Source organism: Brachyhypopomus gauderio, chromosome 11 (genome assembly GCF_052324685.1).
Source record: "Brachyhypopomus gauderio isolate BG-103 chromosome 11, BGAUD_0.2, whole genome shotgun sequence".
Taxonomy (NCBI): domain Eukaryota; kingdom Metazoa; phylum Chordata; class Actinopteri; order Gymnotiformes; family Hypopomidae; genus Brachyhypopomus; species Brachyhypopomus gauderio.
Genome location: NC_135221.1, coordinates 7,565,573 through 7,591,196, shown reverse-complemented (window position 1 = coordinate 7,591,196; position 25,624 = coordinate 7,565,573). Strand labels below are relative to the sequence as shown.

Below are 25,624 nucleotides of genomic sequence, written 5' to 3'. Positions count from 1 at the left end.
AGAAAGCGCACAAGATGCCAGACAGCCTCTGGACACAAAACACACACCACACCCTACAGGAACACCCTACAGCGATGAGGGCTTTAACACACACCCAAGCACTTCCAAACTCTCATGAATGCTAAGCTGACACAATTCAAATTGTCTGATGTGTTTATTCGGGCAAGTTAGTGCGTGGTCCTAGAAGCCCGGCTGCACTGCAAAATGAACCTATTATGTGAGGACAGGTAAGAATCATATAATAGGGTAGATTTAAACACGATGGGTGGGAAAACTTTGACTGGATGTCTGGCCCAGTGTCTTCACACACCCTTCTCATGAACGAACCAGGATCTTCCATACTGCTGAAAAGTTCTCGTTGGGTTATACAACCTCCCTGAAAGTGCTGAAATGCTCTACGGCAAAGCGGTGACGTAAGCCTTCTGGTCAGAACACTCAGGGCCTCTGGCTGGAATCATTTGCATCTGAAAAAAATTCTAAAACATCCCTTTCTAACTATTAAACATTTACTAACAGTTGTTTTTTTCTTCCGTTTCAATCTGCACCGAGGAATAACAGATACTACTAATTACAAAAAACAAGCAAGTTAATAAAAACTAATTATACGCAGGACAACAGGGATGTGGACACCATGGTTATGATGATCTTCAGAAGCTGGTGTTTCACTAGCACACCAGACCTGGAATGGTGGGAGATGGTGCTCCACAGTGAACGTGTGTGGGTGAAGCTGCCAGCAGCGTTCTGCCACTCTCCTGCTTCTGCACTTGAGAACGGGCTTGTTAAGCTCGCATAAATGTGAAAAGATATGGATGAATATATTACTGATGTGAGCATTTTAACGCCTCAGGCACTGACTGAAACTGAAGAGAAGTCTCTCAGCCCCCCATATTTTACCACATTAACTATGGAGCACAACGTGTTGAGTAGTACTGCTAACTACCTTTCAACTAGAGCATATGTCTGGAGTGTGTGTGTGTGTTTCCTGATGTAGATATGCATTTACACAACAATGGAAGAAAAATTGGTCTTGGTGCAGGTTCCATTTCAAATAATGTCCCTTTCATCCGGCGTGCTTGTTCTAAAACGCATTTCAAAATGTTTCACGCAGGCTACACAAGAGCACGGCTCCACTCCACGCCACCGCACCTTATTACTGCAAATCACTGGGAGCCCTGGCCTGCAAAGGTTAGGGAGAGCCCATGGGTGTGTGTGTGTGTGTGTGTGTGTGGAAATGACTCCTTTTGCCTGTGCGTACATGGCCCGTTTCTGCAGACCCACAGCCCTGGGGCACCGGTGCCCTTTAACCCTTTCCTGCTCTACACTGGCAGCTACGTGCCGATCTAAGACCGGAACGCCTCGCAGCCGCGATCCCGATCCAAAGTGCGACACGGCTTTGCCAAAGAAGAAGAAAAAAAGAATACAATTCTAAAGCTGCCTGCGTTTCTCCATGGAAAGAAAAAGGGAGGGACCCTGACGACACTGTCCTCGTAGCCCCACCCCCCCGTTCTGTCCTCGTAGCCCCTCCCCCCCGTTCTGTCCTCGTAGCCCCACCCCCCCGTTCTGTCCTCGTAGCCCCACCCCCCCGTTCTGTCCTCGTAGCCCCTCCCCCCCGTTCTGTCCTCGTAGCCCCACCCCCCCGTTCTGTCCTCGTAGCCCCACCCCCCCGTTCTGTCCTCGTAGTCCCTCCCCCCCGTTCTGTCCTCGTAGCCCCTCCCCCCCGTTCTGTCCTCGTAGCCCCACCCCCCCGTTCTGTCCTCGTAGCCCCTCCCCCCCGTTCTGTCCTCGTAGCCCCACCCCCCCGTTCTGTCCTCGTAGCCCCACCCCCCCGTTCTGTCCTCGTAGCCCCTCCCCCCGTTCTGTCCTCGTAGCCCCACCCCCCCGTTCTGTCCTCGTAGCCCCACCCCCCCGTTCTGTCCTCGTAGCCCCACCCCCCCGTTCTGTCCTCGTAGCCCCACCCCCCCCGTTCTGTCCTCGTAGCCCCTCCCCCCAGCTCAGACGCGCAGTCCGGGATCACGGGTTTGGCCTGTTGAGCTAACCAATGGATCCCGTCCACAAACTAGTTGACACAGGGACTAATTAAAGTGTCTGGCTGGAGGCTAGAGGATTTTCTAATTAGTGCAGTATTGACAAAGCTGCAGTTCCTTGTCCCGCAGTCAGAGCCAAGAGGGGTGCGGGCGTGACGAGACGAACGCCGGCCGCCGTCCTCGCCCGACCAACTCACGCGCTCCACTCACACATGCCAACGGGCCACAGGAAGAAAGCGGGCACCGATGCTTACCCAGCATGCCAAGCGCACCACGAATGACACGCGGTAGTGCAAAATACGTTCACCACAGCCGAAAGCACCAAGTGCACTGGGTGTGGCACCTGGTCAGAGCACACGTTCACCACCAGGGCCAAGAGGCAGCCTGCTAGTGTAGATGTTAGAACAAACATCTCCTAGAGCGTGAGGAGAGAGAGAACCTGTCCTGACTGGTTTTGGCCCAGGGATGGGACCTGAACCCGTGTGTGTACTCAGGTACCTAATGGATCTGCATCTATGAGCAGGCTTGGTATGCCACAGTTTATAATTACAGAATATGAATGAACATGATTGGTGGAGAATGGTTACTGTTGGCTCTTTTACTTCGGTGTGAAGTACACATCACCCAGAGGAGCACGCTGCCATCTTGGCATCCCTCGTGTTACCGCTTAAATGAATGTTATACAGCACTGTTCCCAGAACAGGACGCTTTAGAATTAACACACAGCTTCTACAGCCAATCTGCACTCATTGTTTCAGCATATGGCCCAAAACAGCTTCATGTTGAACATTTTCGCTTGACACACAGGCCCTGCCTGAGCTACCAGAGCCGTCAGAGCGGGCTGGTCTGGGCCCGGCGAGCCTGGCGATGCTCACGGGTTTGTGCCCAGCACACGGAGCGGTCCAAGTGTCTGGGGAGGGGTCGTCTTCTCTCCGGCTCTCCTACAGAGGGTCAGTCAGACAAGAGTAACTAAGCTCAGTTGACCCATGCAGGACTTTTAACACTTTTAAAAACCCAGGAAAAAAGTTTGAGATTTTTTATTTTAAAAGCATTCTTTATTTTAAAGCATTGCCATCCGGCTACCGCACGGACTCAGAGGAAAAATCTTGGATCTGCTTCGACAACTTTGCTATTCTGTTTGAGTTGGTAAATAGTCAAACCCTTCACTGCACCTTTATAAAAAAAAAAAAAAAAAAAAAAAAAAACACACGCACATACACACACCCACCCATCCCTCGCGCGCACACACACACACACACACACACACACACACACGGCTGAGCTGCTAGAGGCGGGGCCTTGAGGGCACCTCATGCTCCAGCTCCATCTGCCTGCAACACAAACAGCTCTCCCACACAGGCTTCACACTGAAACACTGTGTGTGTGTGTGTGTGTGTGTATTGCACATGGCTGCCGGCTACACACTCAGCTTCGGGGCCACACTATACAAACACAAGAAGAAAGACAAAGATGGCGGCGCACAAAAGCTTTCACTGACAGACACTCGCAGTTTAGCATCAAAGAGAAGATTCACCAACATTCACCATCAGTCTGGTGGGTGAACGTTGTGTAGAATCAGTCGGCCATTTTAATGCTCCCAGAGAAACGTGTTTGAGAATCGAATTCCAGAAATGAAAGGCCAAAAGCCCAGGAGTCTTAGATTTTTGTTGATTAGTTTAAAATAAGTAGTTCAAAAAGATTATACAGGTTAATAGGCAACAAATGTCCTTCAAGACATAGCTGGCCAATAGCAAAGTCACTCATTGATGACTTCTAAATCCCACTGAAGGACAAAACCACATTAAAACCTGGTGTGCGCCAACAGCAGTGAAACAGCCTTCAGTTCTAACGTATGCTGAAATATAGCCAAATGCCCCCTGGCATAGTTACACACACACACACACACACACACACACACACACACACACACACACACACACACACACACACACACACACACACACACACACACACACACACACACACACACACACACGCACGCACGCACACACCCCTGAGGGTCATGGGGGTAATATCAGATGGATTATTTACCCAACTGCTCATAGATTTCAGATAGTGGAAACACAAGGTTCACCAGAACACAAAGCATCCAAAGGCCCTCTTTAACTTCTCGACAACATGGTAGTCTGCCCATTCTTCATTTACCTACAAACAGAGGCGGGAGCCCCGAGGCACCGTGTCCACAAACAGCAGGATAAAGGACTCGGTTTCGTTTGGTCTGGAGAAGTGTACACATTTCAGATCAAGGCAGGGCGAGGGCAAAACACGGAACGCAGGCGAGCCGCTCCGATTCACCAGAACCGCGACTCACTCCCGCCACTCCAACGGATGAGTGCGATGAGCGGCGCGGCTAGAACTGAAGGGCAGAGGAGCGAGGGAATGACGGAAAGAGAGGAGAAAAAAGATGAAGAGAGAGCAAGAGTTTGAGAATGCGAAATGGGGAGGAAAGGAGCGAAGAAGTGGAGTGTGACTCGGATTTAATATTTTATAATTGCCCAGGGGACATTTCACAGATCAATGTGTGACTGTACCCAAGCCTGAACCACAGAGACCGCAAACGAGTGAAACAGACCAAAGGAGAAACAGTGGGAGGAGAAAGAGAGCGAGAGAGTGAGAGTGATAAAGGTGTAATGACAGAGAGAACGAAAACGCAAAATCAGGAACAAAAAAAGAATGAAAGAGCAAGAGGGAACAAAGGGCAAAAGGGAACAAATGAAAAGAATCTGCTGTGGAGTTTCTCGATACCCTTGGTCTACTTAAGCAGAGTGTGTGTGGTGCCGTGTGAAATAAACCCTCCACTGGCTGCCGGGCCCGCAGGCCATGCTGCAGGCACACATTACCTCTCTTAATGGGCTTCTATTTCAGCTGCAGAAAGGAAGCCAATAACCTCTCAACACTAATGGATTAGTCTACATGTACACAAGGTCTGTAGCTAATATTACTCTCTCTATAGTTTTTCCCAGCAGATCTGTGCCTGGAACACAGGACGATGATTATATACAAGTTTCATGGTTAAGGTCCTGCTTGGGTTCTGTCAAAGATTGATTAACTACTTGAAATAAATAAATAAATAAATAAACACACACACACACACACACACACACACACACACACACACACACACAATTAAACAAGATTCCACGTGAGTAACTGCAGTGAACTGCATATATTTAAAATCGTAGTGAAATTCACTGTTTCCAGAGAAAGAGGACGTTTTGGACAGAGGTCCTTCATAAGCTTCAGCAAAGCGTTTTGCTTGCACAGCTGATGAAGGACCTCTGTCCAAAATGTCCTATTTCTCTGGAAACCATGTATTTCACAAAAAATATAAAATAAAAATCACACACACACACACACACTTTATGGCCATAAAGAAATGGTTACTTGAGCAGAAAAGAAATGGATTGTTCTGAGCAGATATGAATTTATCCATTGTGTCTCACTTTTAACAAAAAATTTAGACTTAAGACTTAAAACTTTAACCTGGAATCATGTTTTTTTTTTTTTTTGGCAATTAAGTGTAATGAACAACACAGTAGGGCTGAACGATTTTGGAAAATAATCTAATTGCAATTTTTTATCTATAAATTGCGATTGCGATTTAAAATCGCGATTTTTTCCCATTGTTCCACTTCAGGCCTGTGGTTGGCGCCAGAGCGAACTACTAACTTTTTAGTCTAACTGTGCGTTCACACCGAAAGCGATAAAATCGCTCTCCGTCGCTGAGTCGCCAGCATCGCGTCGCGTGGGGGCGTGTCCAACATCACGCCTGCATGCAGCACGTGACAGATATGCAAATCATGTTTTTAAAGCAGGACGCAGTATTTATTTTAATCTATTGATTACAGGACACACGATTATAAAGGAGTGCGTGTATAAAACATAGTGTGTGTATAAAACACATATAGTATATAAACCTAAAATGTTTATGTATTTTTTTTTTACTTTTTACCCCAGACCCGAAGATCAAACAGGAATTAAAAAAATCATAACCAATAGGGTATACGCTAATTTATTGCAGATGTTTTTTAACAAATGAACAGTATTCCCTGTGACTACCCGATCCGTACACCCTGCCCGATCCGTACCGAGCATGCGCGAGAAAATGTGCGCATGCGCGTTGCGATTGGCCCAGGCACGTATCGGGCAGATATTTTGCGCATGCGTTAACACTTTACGACAATACTGTAGTGAACGGAGTGTGTGATCGTACGAGAAGCATTGTAATAAAAAATTAAGGATTTCAGATTTTATGGTGAGTTAAAGGAGTATATCTCCCACGGTTTATTCAAATCGACTTGTGATAAAAATATGCGACGTAAAATTCGTCGTGTATTTGAAAACTTTATAGTTGAAGGTAAGTTAAATTCAAACCATGTGCCTAAGTTAACAGTCTGTCCTGTCGTGGAATATAAAGTTCTTATAAATATATTTATAAATAACAATGGTGGAACGTTTTCTTTTTATGTTTAGATAACCGAATGTTTTACATCGGACCAAACAAAAATTATATGCGTTTGGTTATGTTGACTGAAGAGGAAAAGAGGTCTGCTCTGATCGAGTGTCATAATAACCCTGGCACCGGTGTTACCATCATGGTGTACGAGGCACTAGAGACAGGGTTATTGCCGGTTACTTTTGGCCTACCTTTTGTTTGGTCCGATGTAAAATATTCGGTTATCTAAACATAAAAAGAAAACGTTCCACCATAGTTATTAACTTTACATTCCACGACAGGACCGACTGTTAACACATGGTTTGAATTTAACTTACCTTTAACTATAAAGTTTTCAGATACACGACGAATTTCACGTCGCATATTTTTATCACAAGTCGGTTTGAATAGCTCCTTTATACTCCTTTAACTCGCCATAAAATCTGAAATCCTTCATTATTTTATTACAACACTTCCTGCACCCCAAACCAACGTTCTCCCCAATGTAACCAATGTATAAATCTATATTATATTATAATGTATGTGTATGTATGTATTAATCCGCAGTTACAATTATAATAAATATAATTTATTATTATTTCTATTATTATTTAATTGTTATTACTACTATTATTTTTAACTGTTTACAAAAGTGTCGTAAAATGTAACGGTAGTGTCGTAAAGTGTTAACGCATGCGCAAATATCTGCCCGATACGTGCCTGGGCCAATCGCAACGCGCATGCGCACATTTTCTCGCGCATGCTCGGTACGGATCGGGCAGGGTGTACGGATCGGGTAGTCACATTCCCTCCAAAAATAAACATCGTAAAGTGCGGGACATCCAGAGACATCCACTATTAATCTCTCCTCCATTTTGCAATCGGAACAAATAATCAGTAGGAACTAAAGTCAGAGGTGCGGTTTCGGAGGAGGGTGCAAACATACTTTCTGATTGGTAGTCGCCGCCGCGCGTCACTGCTCATTTGCATAAAGTTGAGCCAAGCTCTACTTGTTCGCGTCGCTCGAGTCGCTCACTTTGCGTCGCGCCGCTGGGTGTCGCTCACTCTCATTGAAAATGAATGACTTCCGGTCGCCGTGTCGCTCTCGTCGCTTTCGGTGTGAACGCACAGTAAGACGCTCAATGCGTGAAAGTTGGCAACCCTGCAGGTATAGCAACTTGGCTAAAATATGTGCGTGAGGGCATTTGGTAGCGCATATCCAGTGTGTTTAACAAAGCCATGAAGCCGGGCTTGTTCACTACATTAACGGACATCATGTCTTTCACTATGAACTCCGTTACTGCCCGAGTTATTTCAGCGTGCCGCTTCAAATTACATCCATAAGGAGTTACACTTTCAAACGGTTCGGTCAGTGAACCCTGTCTGCTGGACCGCGGTCAAGCTATCCGCGCTTTCGCGATTCATCCGCGCTTTAAATCTTATTGCGCCTATATGCGAGATTTTACGGTATTTCGCTGCTCACCGCATACTAAAGCTGTATAAGCGCAGAGAAACACTTTTGCGTATTTGAAGATGCAGCACTGGTCGTTGGCATTTTAGCCTTACAAATATCATACGAGGCTTTGTGGTAGTTTTTTTAATGCTGAAGAAGGTTTGTAGTGTTATCTCGCGTCGTAGCAACAGTAGCAAGGCACGTTTTGCAGGGTACCTGACGTTGAGCAGCATCTTTTTAAAAGCCAAAGTAATTTCACACAACTGATGTGCTGCCCGTCTTTGGTATTAGACTTTCAGTTGTGTCAGCTTCCGTCGAGCCTGAAGCCATTGTGCAACAAGTTAAAGTGCGCTGTGTTAACTTCACTTCTCCACCTCTGCCTCCTGCTCGGGTTTGCTCCGTTCGTCCTCGGCTCGGCTCGCTCCCAAGTCACGTGACCAGTTTAAATCGCAGCCTGTGCGATTAGACAATCGCGTTTTAAAAAATCGCGAAATTATCGCAAATGCAATTAATCGTTCAGCCCTACAACACAGTTAATTAATTTCACTGCTGGCCACCTCAGCAGTGCTGACAGCCTGATTCTTCTGAATGTGCTTTAACTGATGTGGGTAAAAACTGAGCCAAGTAAAACTACATCCTGGAGGATGACTGAGCCACAATATATTAGAGGCAAAAGTCCAAGAAGCCAAATCGGACTACAAGCGATTAGTGGCAAAAGTGCGTTGGTGCTACATTATTCTTATTCTTATGTTAGTACATTATTCTCTGAGGGAAGCCAACTAGCTGTGTTCCGTCACGTGAAGTTTTACAACGCGTCAACAGTCGGAACAAAAGGCAAATGCCACGTTGAAATCCTATACGTACACCACCGGAGTAACGCAGTCCACACCCTGGCAGGGCAACGAGTACCAGTTTTAGCGGGAAACTGCTATGGAGACGTTTTTTAAGGGAAAATGACATTAGAGCAACAGCGAGGAAGGCTAGCCTCCTCCTCCTCACTGCGTCCTGGGCGGGCCCGGGGCCATCTTTGGCATTCCACTCAGCCATGCAAACTGAGAACATGCTCATTATGATCCGGCTTATCGTGTCAAAACACACACCGATAACCCTGCAGATTACAAACATGGTGATAATGTGCCGATTACACACACACAGATAAACCACAGATTACTCCACACAGGGCACATTGAAATAACACACTCAGACAACATATGGTTCTTTCCATCAGCTTCCAGATCAGTTATATGGTATACGGAAGCATCTGTGAGATGTTATTACACATTAATTGCTCGCCCTACCCAAACTGCACAAAGCTAACATTAGCTCCACACACTCGATGGCTGGAGCCAACATTAGCTGAACCAGAGCCTGAACATGGTTACAGAGCTGGACGGTGGGGTGAGACAGGTGATGTTAGGCATGTTTGCATGCATATATCTCTAGAAGTCTTCTCCGTTCATAATTCACCAAATTAACACCCTACAGGTTGGATGTTGCTTTGTTGCTTTCAAGTTAGCCACATGCTAACAGTCTACACCTGCAAAGCTTGAAGTGTCCAGTGAGGCACTAACACGGTGGTGGTTAAGACAGTGAAAGGCAGAGGCAGGTGGAGAACAGCAGGACTTCCACATTGGCTCATACGTTAGCCCAAAACCTCTTCTTCCACAGTCTCGTGGCCTTCGACTGCTCCGACGGTCTCCATACTGCCCAGGCCAGGGAAAAAACCACACAAGTCAAAGCAGCGGAAGAGTGCTCGGTCTAGCACGCAACTGTGGGGCTGAAACCAGAGCAGACAGACACAGCGACGTCAGCGGCCGGTACCGTTTAGAGCGCGGCCCAGCGGTGGGAAGTGGTTCGGCTCTGGCGCGGCTCATTACCGGCGCTCCATTTCAGCCGCCTTTGGTATTCCGCTCCTGTCCCTTCCCCCGCCCCGGCTCCCCCGCCCCGGGCTCATCTGGCAGAAGGGGAGGTTTTAATTGTGGCTATAGAACTCGGCGCGGTTCTGTGCCTGGGAGCGAGCCCCCGCTTCAGTGGGTGAGAGAGCTTGCTTTAGTGATATTGGGTGCAGTCCATCCCTGCAGGCTGCTTTTAATGGCTCCTCTCCCCCTCTCTTTCATAGCCGGCCTCAGATAGTTTTCCATGTGATGCCTTGTTAATTCTGCTGCAGGGAAGGACAAGCGTATCTCTCTCACTCTCCACGTCTCTCCCTCTCTCATTTCTTCGTTCGCTCTTAAACCTCTTTTCTCCCCCCCCCCCCCCCAACCTGTCTTGATTATCCTTGCTGACTAGATCAACGTTATGAGGCAAAACGCAGGATGCAAGCCCTTCGTACGCGCACACAAACAACAAACGGAAAATGTATACCAAGAGTCTATTACTCCATAGTTATTAAAGATGAATGTATACCAAGAGTCTATTACTCCATAGTTATTAAAGATGAACGTAGGGGAAGGATTTGAGCACCGAACATGTTGAGCCAATTCTCCCCGCTTCTTTTGTGTTTATTTTTGTCATTGCCTGTTCTTCTCTTCCACGGGTCTGCTTTCTCCTGCCTGCTCAATCTGTCCTCGCCATAGTACTGCCCCCTCAGGCCTCCAGAGTGGAAAGGACATGTTAATATGCGGCTGACGGCTCGACTCTGACCCCCTGTGCACAGTCATGCTCCAGGCTCAGTCTGGTATGCAGGCCCACGGGCGTGCGGCAGCCTTTATTAAAGTTGGGCCTACAACTCGCCCCTGAGTAACGCCCTCATCACCTGCTCTGTGACTAATCCACCCCGAGGCTCTCCCGCAGGCCCTGCCTACAGCGCAAATGGCTCGTCAAGTCTGAGATAGCAGCTCCAATCCTGACTGGCAATCAGATAGAAACTGCCCAGAGGGCTTGGGGCCTAAACAAAGGACACAGCAAAAAAGAAAAAAAGGGAAAAAAAGAGAGAAAAAAAATACCACCTTCTCCTAAACACAGACCCAACAAACAATGTAAGGGGATTTCATCTCATTGTCTGAACTATCGCTCTCCATGTTTCTTCACTTCCAGTCTTACTATGACACAACGGACAACACTTTCACTGCACTGAAGGGGAGATTGTGTTTTGTTTTTTTTCTCCTTCTTCCTGTCAGGAAGCTAGGGTTAAAAAAAAAGAGGAGTCTTCACAGTGTAGCTCTGCTGCCTGGCAGGCTGGTTCGTGCTCCAGGCCTCGCTGGCCCTCGGGCGCATTACTGCGGAGATGAAATATCTGACTGGCCTCTTCAGAGCAGGGCCCAGCCACAGCCCCCGAGGGCAGTACTGACCTCTTTAGAAAAGTCACATTCACTTTGCTCCACAGGGATAGGAGGGGGGGGTTCAAAGGGGGGGGGGGGTGTGGAGGGGGCTGCCCAAGGCGCTATAGCGGCGGATGTGAAAGGCTAAAATGTGGGGAGGCGAAAATGAAGAGAAATCTCGCCTCACTGGCCTCTCTACACTTTTCTTTGTGACATTCTGGAAGTCTGGGTGAGACAAGCCATTAAAATAGACCGGTACTGATGGTACAGTCCTGTACAATTGTATTTCCTCTTTCTTTTGCCCATTTTTTTGAAAGGCATTTTTGAACAATCTTGTGAACAGATGAAGATTAAGCTTGGTGAAAGAGGTCAGTGTGCAGCCAGGGAGCAGAAGTAATGCTTTTATTTGGTGCCTTACGCCCTTTATTCTGGGGGAAGTTCAGAGCCGAGCACAGCAGCAGATCACAGCAGGGCAGGCAGCGTAGAGATCTAAGCCATGTGGCAGGTCGTTCGAGTGCAGTCTCTGTTCTCCATGGTGGTATTACTTAAGCACAGAACATTGCGAAGACTTCCTGGTATTTACTGGGAAAATCCTTTAGAGTTCTCCTTTACCACTTTATTGCAACACTGAAGCCACGAAGGTTAGATGTATGTGAACATAGGTGTACTACTTTTTTGAGTGGAATAACTTTACGTTTTTTGCTTTAAATGTAGTAATTTGCAAACACAGCTTTGCACGTTGCATAGGGGAAAAGCTGAAAGATAAAGAAATAATCTTTCCAAGATGGCATCAACGCAAACACACTTCATAGTACCTCTTGAGAACACACACACACACACACACACACACGGTTTCAAAACAGCACTGAATACATATATCAATGCAATTTATGGATGAAACATCACAAGAGTTTAATCTACTTAAGCCGATAAAACGATGACAGACGTCCTTTTGAGACCTTTGCACAGTTCCTCATATTCTTTTGGGATCAATGCAGTGTGTCTTTCTTTCTTCCTATCTGTCTGTTGTCTTTAATTTGACTAGAATGTGCCTCAGTAACATTAATACACGTTTCCTGAAATTAGATTTGTTTTGTGTTTTAATGTGTGCACATGCGTTCAGTGTAACAAAATGTCAATCAATCGTTGATCATGAATTCAGTTATAACAGGGCCACTGTGTACAAAAGATTTGTACAGATGAAAATCTAAACTGTGCCTATGCCGGGCGCCACGGAGATGGCGAGCGCGTGTGTGGGAAGCAGGAAGCAGGTGTCCCTACCTCTCCCGCAGACGCGGGCGGGCCGGGAGAGTCCAGCTTGCGTTTCTTGCGTGGGCCGATGGCGGCGAGGGCCGTCAGGTTGGCGTCTCGCTGCCTCATCTGAGCGAGCTCCTGCTGCTGCATCTGAACATCGCAAAAACAGAACAATGAGCCAAGATCTCTGCGAGAACATTGGAGAACACACAGGATTCAAAACATGGAGGTGAATTAAATGGTGGTTAATATGAGGTCAGTGTGGAGTTATAACCCTGAGTAACAAAACCATACCAGCCACTTCGAACATGACTTAAGCCCGCAATTGTAAACTGCAACAACAGAAAAAAAAAACCCCAGTCCTAACATTACCTGGTAAACTGCAAACAGTTTAACAAACCAGCCACAGTTTCAATCTGTTCACAGAACTCAAGAGTATCTTGGTACTTAATTCAATTTCTTTCCAGAAGGGAAAAAGTGGGAGGGAGAGGGAGGGAGCTAAACGGGGGGGTGTTTCAAAAGCACAGCCCGCAGGTAAAGCCGTCCAGCCCTAGCAGGCAAACACGGAGCCAGTCATGCCAGGAGGGGAGGGGCCCTGCGCATCCTCCGCACCCCAGCTCGCAGTGAGTGCCGCTGGGCACGGAGAATGCAGAGAGACCCCCCCCCCCCCTCCCCTCCCCCGGACTCTCATGAAACACAGCAGAAGCGCGCGAGTGCGCTTGTGTGTGTACTTTAGCAGATGCAGCATGCATAGGTTTGTTTCACACCACGATAGCTAAAAGGTAACCAAATTAAGGATCCATCTAGAAATGGCTCACACACACTAGGAGAAAAGCACTAAATTTGATATCTAAAAAGAATAATTCACACTATTTGGACTTGACAAAACAAATAAAATTATGTAAAATAATTTAATAAATTTTCTTCTTTTAGCTTAAGACCACACATTTGTCATAATTTGTCTTGTTTCCTCATCTTTATCCGCTCCAAAACTGCTATAATAAAGTGGAGTGACAGAGTTAATTGACAAAAAGCTAATTCAAGGCAACGTTTACATGCTAATTGAGTTAAGGTTATGCTAATCCAAACAGAAGCCCATTGCATGCACACGCATGTTTGCCCTGGAGAAACCAGACAACGCACACACGCGCACACACACTGAGCATGTAAGATGTGTGACGTGTTGTCAGCATGGTGGCTGAACTTTGAGCCAGGTCTGACAGACATGGTGAGGATCAGCAGAGGTGTGGGGGATGGATGGTGGTGGAGGTGGTGTTGGTGGAGGTGGTGGATGAGGGCAGCGAGGACACCGCCCGAGGTGGCGGGAAGTGAAGAGTCTCGCCACACAGACGCAAACTGTGACTCTATTAGCACTAAACAGAAGGTTCTGGAAGCAGAGAGACTTCAGTGTCGGCACGGAGCTGCTCGGCGCCCGCAGCAACAGCGGTGTGTTGCTTTCATGTTCATTTATTTGATGAGGAGTGAAAGAAGAACCTAGTTACACCATCTGTAATCCAGCACGCTACACCCCCCTTAATGACCAACCTCCATCACGCCGTCTAGTTCCTGCTTCACCCACTCCGTGTTTGCATATTACAGCATTCCTTAATTTTTCATTAGTACAACTGGCATTCGGTGGAATATTCAGGAGTTTGGGGTTTTTTTCCCCTTTCTCAAGTTTAAAATAATTTTCATTATAAAACAAGAGAGAGTGAAAAAAGAGAGAAGAGAGATGGACAGAGACTGAAAGGTAGAGAAAGAAAAGAGAGAGAGAGAGAGAATGAGAGAGAGGAGGAGAGAAATGCTTGTAATCTGCAGTCATTTCCAAAAGGTCAGTGGTGGGGAGAGATGCCGGCAGCGTTGTGCTCTGCCTCCTTATTGATCCTTATCTGCTGTCTAGCCCTGCACAATGACTGGCCCCGCAGCCAGAGCTTAATAAACACGCAGGAGAGCACCCAACACAGCACTTCAATTAGGGCAGCTGATTGAAGTCAAGGACACGAAAACTAAGAGCTACATTTCCGATGGCGATGATGAGCAGCGTCCCGAGATTGCTGGATAATGCTGCAGTGATATTAGCATGGGGAGTGATGGCTGCGGGGCCGCAGTTCCCCCCTCTGCCTCTAGGGGGCGTGTGGCGTCCGTCACCTTCTGATCATCAAGGTGACTGTTGAGCGAGCTCACGCTACACAAAGGTAACGCAAAACAAACACAACTATATGATTGTGACCGAGCCGCAGACAGGCGGCAACACAACATAACAGCTGTATCACCCATTCAGAGTCGGGCTGTGACTACCGGTCTACAGAACATCGCGTTCGTTTCTTTCTGAAGGAGGCGTACGGCGACGCGTGCTAACGAGGGTGAGCGCGAGCCCCCCTTATGGACACCGGCTAGGATGAGACGCAAAGCGCACGCGTAGCGTGTGGGCGGGGATGCGCGTGTGGGCGGGGTCTAGCCTTGAAGGCACGCCTCTCCAAAGCCCAGAGACCAGCGCCGTGCTTCAGGCCAAAACAAAAGACTGCTTCAGCATTCACTTCATTCCCTCATTACTGTAGTTACATTCTGATCAGGAATCGGTGGGGGAAAAACTCAACTAAACTAAAAATTAAAGTGGAAGTGCAAAGAGGCCTCAACAGTCTCTTCTGTGTCTTCATCTTCAAAATGGCCTTGGGGGAGGGAGAGGAGACACAGCACGGAAATACACAGCATCCGTGATGGACAGACGCTCTGGCAAAATATGACAAGCTCCCCCCGCACTGAAGACTTATGGGAAAAGTGGTCAGGGGAGTTCAACCCAGTCGGTCAATTTCAGGGACTAAATTAACTGCAGTTAGGAGGAAGATGTCTTGAGGAAGCCGGAAGTCTCAAAACACACACACACACACACACACACACACACAATACTCCTCCTGCCACAGGCTTCATGTAGCACAGGTTTAGCATATGCACACAAACATTTATGTTCAATATATATTTTTTAAAAAGCTCTAAAGTAAAAAATATATAGCAAAGCAAAAAAGCAGATAAAATTTGATAATTGTCTGCTATTTCTGCTTAAATTATGGGATGTTTTCATTTTGAACCACAACTTGATCCTTATCTTTGCCATGATATCCCACAATGCAATGGTGTTTTGATGTGTAACTCGTAGTTCGTACAGTTCTGCAAGTTTAGCCACTTTAGCACCTGCCTCTTGAGCTCATCACAGACACCCATTGGTCAGTTGTGTTAGGTTTCCAGAACCAGAGTTATGCTGGGGTTAAACTAGACAAATTCGGACCGACCGAGACGCAATTTAGCTGTAGCCGACAACTTTCCAGCGACGGCCCAAGTGCCCAGCGTGGAGAAGGAGAGCCCTTCAGTGTGACAGGAGTGACACCCTGACGAAAAGTCTAGCATGTCAGACTTTTTTGTACTCCTTGACTAGTTTAACATCTCCTACGACATGTTCCTTGACATTGATCAACAGGATGACAGAGTTCTCTCTGGAGCACGTACATAAACACGGTGAAGCTATGTTTATGCTAATGATGTGTTAACACCTTCATTGCCTCAAGTTCTCTTTGAACGAGAGAACTGTCCTTTCTGTGACTCCCAGGAACAGGGACACGTTTTTCCCCCCCTTCTTTTTGTAATATAAAAGGACAGCATTACACATATCGCTTTTGTAGCCATGACTGACAACGTCTTGACCTTCCTCCCCGATGACCTTTGAACTCACGTAAATGAACGATGATTGGTTCAGCAGTTAGAACGTAGAATTATAAGGTCACGGTTTGCAGATACAGAGCACCAAATGCTACACCACATTGACCCACGCCCTGACACACGCCCTGACACACGCCCTGACACACGCCCTGACACACGCCCTGACACACGCCCTGACACACGCCCTGACACACGCCCTGACACACGCCCTGACACACACCCTGACACACACCCTGACACACACCCTGACACACACCCTGACACACACCCTGACACACACCCACCTCCTTGGCCTTCTGTTTCAGCCGAGCCTGCTCTGGGTCTTCTTGCCTGGACCGACTCTGAACAGAGGGGAAAAACAACAAAATGAAGAGGAATTCACAGCACAGGTTTATTAATTGGAATTCAAAACCTCATGATTTCCAAATGAAAATTCTTAAAAATACCAATTCTGAAAACGTCAAACAATGCAAATTTGCATAACTGTATCTAAACCAGAGACTTCAGCATAGGGACCATGCTACACTTAGTTAGGAGAGGCGATCTAAAATTTGCAAAAAGGTTTACTGAAGGTTTACAGTCAGTCTGCAAGTGCTTGCTGTGCATATAAATAGGCTAACTGGACTCTCCAACAGTGTTGGAGGTGAGGCAAGACGTAACACCACAAGGGCAATTATCTCCTGGCTGAGAGCTTAATTACTGCTTGATTAGAATGAGGATGCAACACAGAATCTAATGAGCAGGACGTCACCATTCTCCTCAACGTCACCGTCGTCTTCATCATCACCACGGCTGCTGCACATTAAATGGACTAATTACCCATGCTTTCATATGGAGAGCTTTTCTCCTGTGGGCGATTGCACCACACCCCCCGCCTTAGTTCCAGGGGTGGAAGAGATGCATGCTGGGAAATGCAATGCTGGCCATTTGCTCATGGTTGAGAGAGACACGCTCTCTCAAAAGGTGAGAGGTCACCTGTGCACGAGTGCTAAAAGGTGAGAGGTCACCTGTGTACGAGTGCTAAAAGGTGAGAGGTCACCTGTCCAGCCCACCTTGGCTGCTCTCAGCAGGATCTCCCGCTCCTCCTCGTCCTTACGCTGCTTCTCCAGCTTCTCCAGCTGCTCGAAGAACTTCAGCTGGGTCCTCACATCCGATGTCTGCTCGCGCGCCTCTTCCTCCTGGGGCGGGAAAACACGCAGCGGTGAGCTCACCACCACCCCCATCACCACCACCACCACCCCCACCCCCATCACCACCACCACCACAGACGTAGATACGTGATCACGCGCACCCACACACCCCTTACGCATCTCATCACCGGTTTCTGCTCCGCTAAGCGTTCGCCGGTTCCTCTTCCTACGTGACGGAACTAGAGTTACTAGGTCAGTCAGAGTTAATGGCCTAATTGTTAAGTTTCGTCAAACTTCTGCGAGGCACCTCCCCACATTCTCCCTGACAAAGCTCTGCTCCTGCTTCCCGACGCACGAGAACACACACACACACACACACACACACACACACACACTTCTGAGGCTGCAGCCCATTAGCAGCAGTGACAGCGCTCCTCTTCTCCTCTCATCTGTCACTCCTGCACTCTTTTTTTTCTGCGGCGAGGTTGTGTTGTCGCTGGCGGGACGACGTCTCCCAGCGCCGAGGTGCTGCGTGGCTCGTCCCGCTTACTGCTGGCGTCGCCCGCAACACAGGAGGACCCGAAAAAACACGCAGGGCGCTTTTTCCAAATCACAGGAACATTAATGACTACCACATCTCTGAACTTTCCTTACCATGAACTACTAAACTAGCGACTAGCGCACAACAAGCTGAAGCTAACAGTCACACACACAGTCACACACACTCTCACACACCCCCTGAGGGAAGACTTTGCTTCCCACACAATCAACAATAAAAGTGCAGGCCTAATTTAAATGGTGTGCCCCGTGTTTCTGTAGTGAGCAGTCTAGCTCCCAAACGCTGCTTCAGGTGGGTTCAGAACTCAACACACTAAACGAGATGGAGGTTATCAGTCAACCGCAGTAGTGACATCACCCACCAGTCAGAGTCGAACACACACGAGAGGCCTAATTACCGCTTTGATGTTCTAGAGAAAACATAAATCCTTTTTCCGCACGCACAGGTGGGGGGGGGGGGGGGGAGTCTGGCGCCCCCCTCTGGTGGGATGACCGGGGCGGTTCGGGACTCTTACCCTGCAGGCATCCACGCGGTGCAGGGCCAGGGTGGAGGCGTTTTCCAGCATGGTGCGGAGCCGGACCTCGGTGGCGTGAGACACCAGGCCCACCACGTCCCCCGCCACCTCGCTCACCCCCAGCTTCCGGGCTGCAGAGACAGACGGGAGAGAAGACGTGTGAGGAATGATAAAAGACTCTTTATTGTGTTGTCCTAATGCCTCACACACACTAGGAACCACTGTCTCCACTATTTACACACCACCCCTGCTGAACATCTAAACACGTTACCGCTTCTCTGTTCTGTTCACACACACACACACACACCAGCAGGTGGTGCCATACAGTCTCTTCCTTTCCTCCTCTCTATCCATTCACACTGAAGCCATCAAACAAACAGACGCATGCGCACGTACACACACACACACCTCCCCCAGAGGAAGATTTACATTTTTAACACACTCCACCCGCTGGCGACAGCGTAGCAACCACAGCCAGGCTGCATGTAATGGCACATAACCCCCGGCACTCATTGCTATGCACGGTATACTAAATCAAACGCAAAGGAAAGAGAGAATGTGCTTAAATATAATAATGGAAGGAGTGTGTAGGACCCCAGGAGCAGTTCCCTTCCATCTGACCTCATACCTGCTCCCCCTAATCTTATCTGTCCAAACAAACACCCCATCACGCTCCCATGGAGTTTACACGGGTGGACACCTTCACGTCCAGAGATCGTAGAGGTCAGTAGTTGTTACTTTAGGATTTTTAGATCTGATTTTAGGATTTTACTAACATGGGGGGGGGGGGGGGGGGGGGGTCCTTCTAAATCAGGAGTGGGAACGTTTGTGGGCAGACGGCCCGTCGTGTGGTCCAGGGACCTGCTGGCTTTGTTATACCAGACCCACAGGGTGTATTAATCACAGTCACAGCTTGTTGGTCATGTGCTTATTTCTTAATAAACCATAAAACTGAATATGGTTATGCAGGTTACTCTTATTTGATATTCCGCTGTGACCGATACAGTACATTAAAATAATCCCACCGATTTCCACATACATTTCCTCTGATAATGGTGTTATTGAAAATGAGATTATGTTATTAGAAAATGAGATTATGGGATCTTTCACTGCAGAGAATCTCTTCGCATTAGAATAATCCTCCATCAGAATAATCCTCCATCAGACCAGCTTCAGTCTTTCCAGTGCCATTTTCACTGACATGCGTCGAACGTGTGTATGCAAATCCAGTTCTCACAAGACGACAGGGCGCATCTAGACCCCACTCCATCATGGCGACGTACACATCTGCCCATATCTCCACCGCCTGAGCAAGCACACAGGTAACAAATGAGTGAGCGCGCTGTGTGCATGCATACGTGTTCCGCCCACATGTGTCACGGCTGTTCGTATGTGCAACCCCCCCCCCGATGCATTTCTCCTCTACGTCTCAGGTGTCTCGTCAGGCTCGGCGAGCGCATGCATCGTGCGTGCGGGAGCGACCTTGTCGGGATGGGAGCCCGGGGGCTCTCGTAGTGCGCGCACGACAGGCTGACAGAAAGGCATCAGAGGGAGGGCCATAAAGTATTCATACGCTGCCCGAGGATGGCCGAGTCTCACTACCCGCCCTCATTAGGCTGGGGGAGTGAGCGAGGGGGGGGAGGGGGGAGTGCACTTGAAGTGGAGTGGACTTCGAGAGAGGCTAAACAGAGGGGAGTGGGACGCGCTCGGTGCCACGGGTCTTCGCGGGCCACCGACGAACATCGCGGGTCCGTACAGGAGGACGTGTGTGTGTGTGTGGTCGAGGTGTGAGGGTCCCTAGTGTGGAGAACACACACCCGCGGACAGACCTCGCAGCGGTTTAGTGTGACGGCAGCCTAGCGCAGGCCGGAAAGTGGTACCGCCAGACGCGGGCCACAGTGGCTCGGGACCCAAACGCAGGCTGGGCCGGCGGGCGCCGTTCCTGTACCTGTCTCCAGGATGCGCCTGTGGAGCAGGACGCTGGGCAGGAAGGCCTCGTCTTTGCAGGACCGGATGTGTGTGCCCACCAGCTCGGAGCCCGTGGCCAGAATACGAGCGTTCTCCTCGTTCAGGTTCACGCCCGCCATCGACGCCACGTCATTGATGTCGTCATCGTCCCTGTGCGCAGCGAGAGAAGAAGGTGCTTTTGAGACAGGCTGCAGGATCGTGTGTAGTCACACCTTCCTAACAAATAGCGCTATTGTAAGATCACATATAGGGGGAAATGATCTATGTATCAACTAAGTTACAGGACAAATGTCAAAGAGCAGAAAACCCATTATTACCCATATTAATGATTGAGATCATGATCTAAGAATGCCATCTATGCCGCTGGGTTTCTTTCTGTTTGTATTTGTTTCCTAACTTTCAGGCAATCGCTGTCCTGATGGAAAACACACCAAGAGAAATGCTGCCCCCTAATGGCTCAAGGGAGCAATTCAGCATCTTGACAAATCACTTCATGTGATAAATATGTTCACACTTTTGTGACACTTTTGGCTGTAAAACTGGGTCTTTCAATGAGAAAATGATAGAAATCTGGATCATCATTAAGGCAGACAATTAAAATGAGTATACTACCTTCTGCACACAGGAGATACACGTTTTTTTTCTTCTAAGAATGTCTGCTGCACAGAGATGTATAGTCCATGACTTCTGACACACTTTAATGACCCAATAATTATTTGAGAACAAGGCCTATGACGTCTTGCCTGACATTTAAAACCCTCATGGGATAAATCCATATGATATGTTTTTACATGTTTATACAAGAGAAAAGAACAAACCTCTGTTCCCTTTTAAAGCATTAAAACCAAAAATCCTACATCATAATGTTGGCATCACCGGTTTCATACCTGAAAGTCCCACCTCCTGGGTCATTCACTTTCTGTTTCAGACTGGATGAGCCCTGCATGGTAACGCCCACCGCGGTCCTCAACGGCACCGCTGTTCCTCGGACCACAGAACCTGCTTCACAACAGAGTGGACTGCTTTCACAAACAGGGAAACTTTCACTTCAAGAATGAAACATTGCCTATCTTCAGAACACGTTCATGAATTAGATATTTCTTGGAGACACCAGCTAGATGCTGAATGTCCACAAAACTGTATCAGAACTATTAAGGGTGGATTACTGCTTCGTTTCAGAGTCAAGATAACGCACCCTGATGCCGGATCGTCTGTGTGACCAACATGGGCATTCGGGCCGGACCGGCCTGTGTCACCGACCTTTTAATGGCCTTTGGGAGACAAAACAGAGGATGGGGAGAGTGTGATGCATTTTATGACCATATGAATAATGATGCAACTGAGAAAATGCAGGTGTGACACGTACATGGGTGGCCGCGTGATCCTGGGTGATGGTGGCCCGGACAGTGGGAGTGGAGAGGGCGCGGGGAGGCGGAGCCTTAATGGTGCTCCCAGTGAGGGGTGTGGAGGGGGCGGGGCCTGGGGTCAGCGGGATCAGAGACTGCTGCGAGTTCAGCAGGGTCAGCCGCAAAGCAGGCAGGCTTTTCTGTATACCACACACACACACACACACACACACACACACACAGTCAGTCAATAAGTCTCACACGGACACGCACGTGTGCACACAAACACAATTCAGACAAGAGACATAAACAAATCCTCCAGTGTGTCTGAAGAGCCACATGTGTGGAGGGACAGGAGGACAGAGGACACCTTCAGAAAGGGGACGAGGTACGGCTGAGGAGACGACTTCAGCTCAGTCTGCAGACGACTGGTGAATTCCTCCGGCTCAATTTTGGCATCCTGTTCAAAAAATAAAGAGAGCCGAGACCAGTGAATGGATGCACTGCAGTAAAGAGTCTCTGCGGAAGATGCTTCACTTAATCAAAATTGATTCAGTATAAGAACAGCGTTTCAAGAAGGAACACTTCAAAGAAAATCCTATCTGAATCCAATATGAAAACAATGAATTGTATCTGGAGTAACTTTTCCAAGTCATATAAGCAATACAGGATAAACAAACAGAGCCCCGTTTATCAGAGCGCTATGATGGCTTTGCTAGTGTGGCTGCTGTGTGACCACAGATGACCCCAATGAGGGACAACAATGTCTCACCAGCAGGTCCTGCACAAGTGCCTTCACGTTGCGGGACGTATCTGGAGATGGGGAATTATGGGATGCCAATTTGATCAATGTCGCTAGGAAGTTCTTGCACTTCTTTACATTCTCTTGCATTTCCTGAAAGGAGAAAAAAATATCACAAAAACTTACTAACAAAATATCGCTGAGAGTTCTTCAGAAATCTAAATCTTGCTGTCAGACGTGTTGACTGAAGAGGCAAAGGAGTAAGACAACTGTGTCAAGAGTCCTGGGCTTGATCTAAGCTCAAAGCTTCTGCTGTCTATTCACAATATGCTGAAGTTTAATACTACTACTAGTCTTATGAGTTTGGTTGGATGAGTCAGACTAAAAGCCCCAGATGGGTCTGAGATGAGGGGCAGTATGGAACAGTACTAATAATAATAATACTATAATAGTATTTAATACTAATGTTAGTCATGTCATAGTAATGTTTGGCGGTTCAGAACGGGGGGGCTCTGGTGTCACGGTCCAGGGCCGAGCAGCAGAGGTGCGTGGGCTACCTGGGAGAAGCCGCTGGCTCCGCTCACGGTGGCGCTGGTCGTGGGGAGCGAGGTGGAGGCCTTCAGAAGCGTCTGCGGAGGAGCCTGAAGACGAGCGCCTGCCGTGATCACCGTGGCGCCAGCCGAGGGCTGCTGAGCAGAGCTCACCGTCACCACCGGGGTCTTCTGACAGAAGAAGAAGAAAGGGTTAGGAAAACCAGCGTGATCCACAGCTCCAACCATGGTTCAGTCTCAGCATCCACACCACAACAAAAAATATATATATATAAAAAAATAAGCCAATCAGACAAACTGTCGAAGTACTATATTTCTAGACAAATATAATGATGCGTTATTTAATTAATTATGTAATATGAAAAGTTTAAGGTGTGAATTTGGTCACCCTGATAGTTAAATTCACAATTATGAGCTTGAGTCCTAGTTAAAGGGGAGGCAAAATGGACAGGGTGTTCAGTATACCTGTAGGGCAGGGCTGAATGTACCTTCAGGGAAGGCCTAAGTATACCTGTAGGGCAGGGCTGAGAATACCTGCGGGGCTGGGTTTACTGTACCTGTAGGGCAGGGCTGGCCACGCCTGCTGCCTGCACTACCTTAACCTGGGCGGGGGAAATGGGCCGGATGGGCTGGGATGTTACAGGTGACTGAAAAGTAAGAGATTGACACAGAATTAAATCCATAATCCAGAGCTGCCCAGGTCAGCAATACTTACCACACGCTGTTTCCACATACCTGAGCCACAGGAGTGGTGACCCTGAATGTGGGTGTGGCGGGTCTGGGTGACAGGGTGGCCTTGTTCTGATTCTGAGCTTTGGCCTGGGCCAGAACCTGCTGGGGAACCAGCACCAATTGGCCTGCCTCAGTACGAACCAGCACCATGCCTAGAACACAGGGTTTAGCAGAGCATCAGCAAATACACAGCAAGAAAGGACCACTTGCTTAGCTTGTCTCTCGAATCACTTGATGCTTGAACAACAAGAGAAACCATAGTTGTCCAATTACTGCTTAGATTCAAATGCTTAGGTAGATTTCAAAGCTTACTGGTTCTTCTGAATGATTCACAAAATTTTAAAAGCTCCTTCAAACTCTCATATGGAAAAAAGCAATAAAAGTGTGTGGTTTCAGTACACTTACCCTGTGGAATGGTGAATCCCGGTGGTAACTGAATAGTGGTCTGCTGAGGTCTGACCGTAAGCTGAGGCGTGACGGGCCTGGGAGACGCCGGCACCCCGTGGCCTTGGGCCACTCCTGCAGCAGCCGCCACCGTAGACGGAGCGCCAGGTCTCAGCAGGGTCGTGGCCTGCCCCACCACACCTGGTTCTGACTTCACTAAAACTGTGGGGCTGCTGGAGACCGGAAGAGAAGCACCTACTGCGTTTGACTGCACACCACCTGCAGGTGCAATAACTGCTGCAGCTGGAGACGGATGCAAGCCTACCGGGTGACCAGGGACCTGGTTTGGGACAATGGTCTTAATCTGGGTTTGTGGGTTACACTTCACTAAACTAGCGTTTGTATTTGAAAACACCACAGTGGAGGCTGTGGATGGACCTGCACTAACGCCCTGCCCGGCTGCAACTTCAGGGTCACTTCCGTTGGGCACGTTTGAGCGCTGCAGCACAACAGCAGGGCTCGTCTGACCACTTGACAGATTTGCTGCTTTAGGCAATACATGATTCGGCTGAGAAGAAACGAAAGTACCATTTGTGCCATTGGGGACGGACATGGTGCCGTTATCGCCCCCTAAACCGGAGCCAGTGACACCACCGTTCACACTGCTGGCCTCGGCTTGAAATCCGGCAACAGCGGGAGAGTTAACGGTCACTGTCCCGCCGTGTCCCGTCCCACTGGACAGTGCCGTGGGCGAACCGGTCCGTGTAGCTGACGGTGTGTGGTGTGTGTTGGGGAGAGTATCTGTAGGCAGTGATGATGATGATGATGATGATGATGATGGTGGTGCTAACGTTACAACTGCTGCGTCACGTGAACAGTTCGGAGAAGTTGCGCGTCCCGGTCCAGGCTTTGGTACCGACGCTGCGTTTGCGGTCACCACAGAGCCAGGCGTGCTCACAGAGGACGGGGTCCGCTCGGGCGCGTCTCCTGGGCCGCCCGTCTCCCGCTTTCGCTCCACTTTGTGGAGTCCCGACCGTCGCTGGTCCAATGTGGTTCCCACTTGAGCGGGTAATAATTTCCCCAAGTTGTGATTTACAGTTTCTGACGACCCGGGCCTCCTGACTTCGCTTTGTGAAGCTGTTAACTTATTTTGACCGCCGAGTTGCGATTCTAACGAACCCACGAGATCGCTGACTGCTTTTTCGTCCACTTCGGAGTACAGCATATCTTCCAGTGGATCAGGGACACCCGCCATCTTTGGAAGACACTCGCGAATTGTGTTGTGCGCATGCGTTGTTTTGCAGCGGATGCATTGTGGGAAATACTATGACATCATATTGAGTGTTCGAGTAGGTCGACTGTGGCTCGTCGCTTCAAGACCGTTAGCGTATTTCACCAGAGTGTATCCCGAAATCAGGGACGACTATGAAGATGTAACTCTCATTATTATAACTCTCATAATTATTTCAGTGAGATCTTACGTATAAATTCATGTAGTTTTAACGTCGACACGCATATTATATTTATTTCTGCTGGCCAG

At 48.3% G+C, this 25,624-nt stretch overlaps 1 protein-coding gene across 5 annotated transcripts in view; it reads right to left on the bottom strand.

Annotated features, from left to right (window-relative positions):
• Positions 1-25,506, bottom strand: part of LOC143526852 (transcription initiation factor TFIID subunit 4) — a 28,144-nt gene extending 2,638 nt beyond the window's left edge. Inside the window, exons 1-15 of one of the 5 annotated variants that reach the window (XM_077021570.1) lie at positions 24,106-25,506; positions 23,704-23,852; positions 23,526-23,615; positions 22,975-23,136; positions 22,448-22,570; positions 22,046-22,135; positions 21,696-21,875; positions 21,525-21,600; positions 21,217-21,331; positions 20,310-20,479; positions 18,362-18,492; positions 17,211-17,336; positions 16,443-16,499; positions 12,475-12,597; positions 1,986-2,965 (exon numbers count right to left, since the gene is read on the bottom strand). In XM_077021570.1, coding sequence (XP_076877685.1) covers positions 2,771-2,965; positions 12,475-12,597; positions 16,443-16,499; positions 17,211-17,336; positions 18,362-18,492; positions 20,310-20,479; positions 21,217-21,331; positions 21,525-21,600; positions 21,696-21,875; positions 22,046-22,135; positions 22,448-22,570; positions 22,975-23,136; positions 23,526-23,615; positions 23,704-23,852; positions 24,106-25,339 — 3,021 coding nt within the window. In that variant the 5' untranslated portion in view covers positions 25,340-25,506 and the 3' untranslated portion in view covers positions 1,986-2,770. Of the gene's footprint in view, positions 1-1,985; positions 2,966-12,474; positions 12,598-16,442; positions 16,500-17,210; positions 17,337-18,361; positions 18,493-20,309; positions 20,480-21,216; positions 21,332-21,524; positions 21,601-21,695; positions 21,876-22,045; positions 22,136-22,447; positions 22,571-22,974; positions 23,140-23,525; positions 23,616-23,703; positions 23,853-24,105 lie in introns of those variants that run through there. The other 4 variants (XM_077021568.1, XM_077021569.1, XM_077021571.1 and 1 more) reach the window with 4 other exon arrangements.
• Positions 25,507-25,624: the final 118 nt, after the last annotated feature.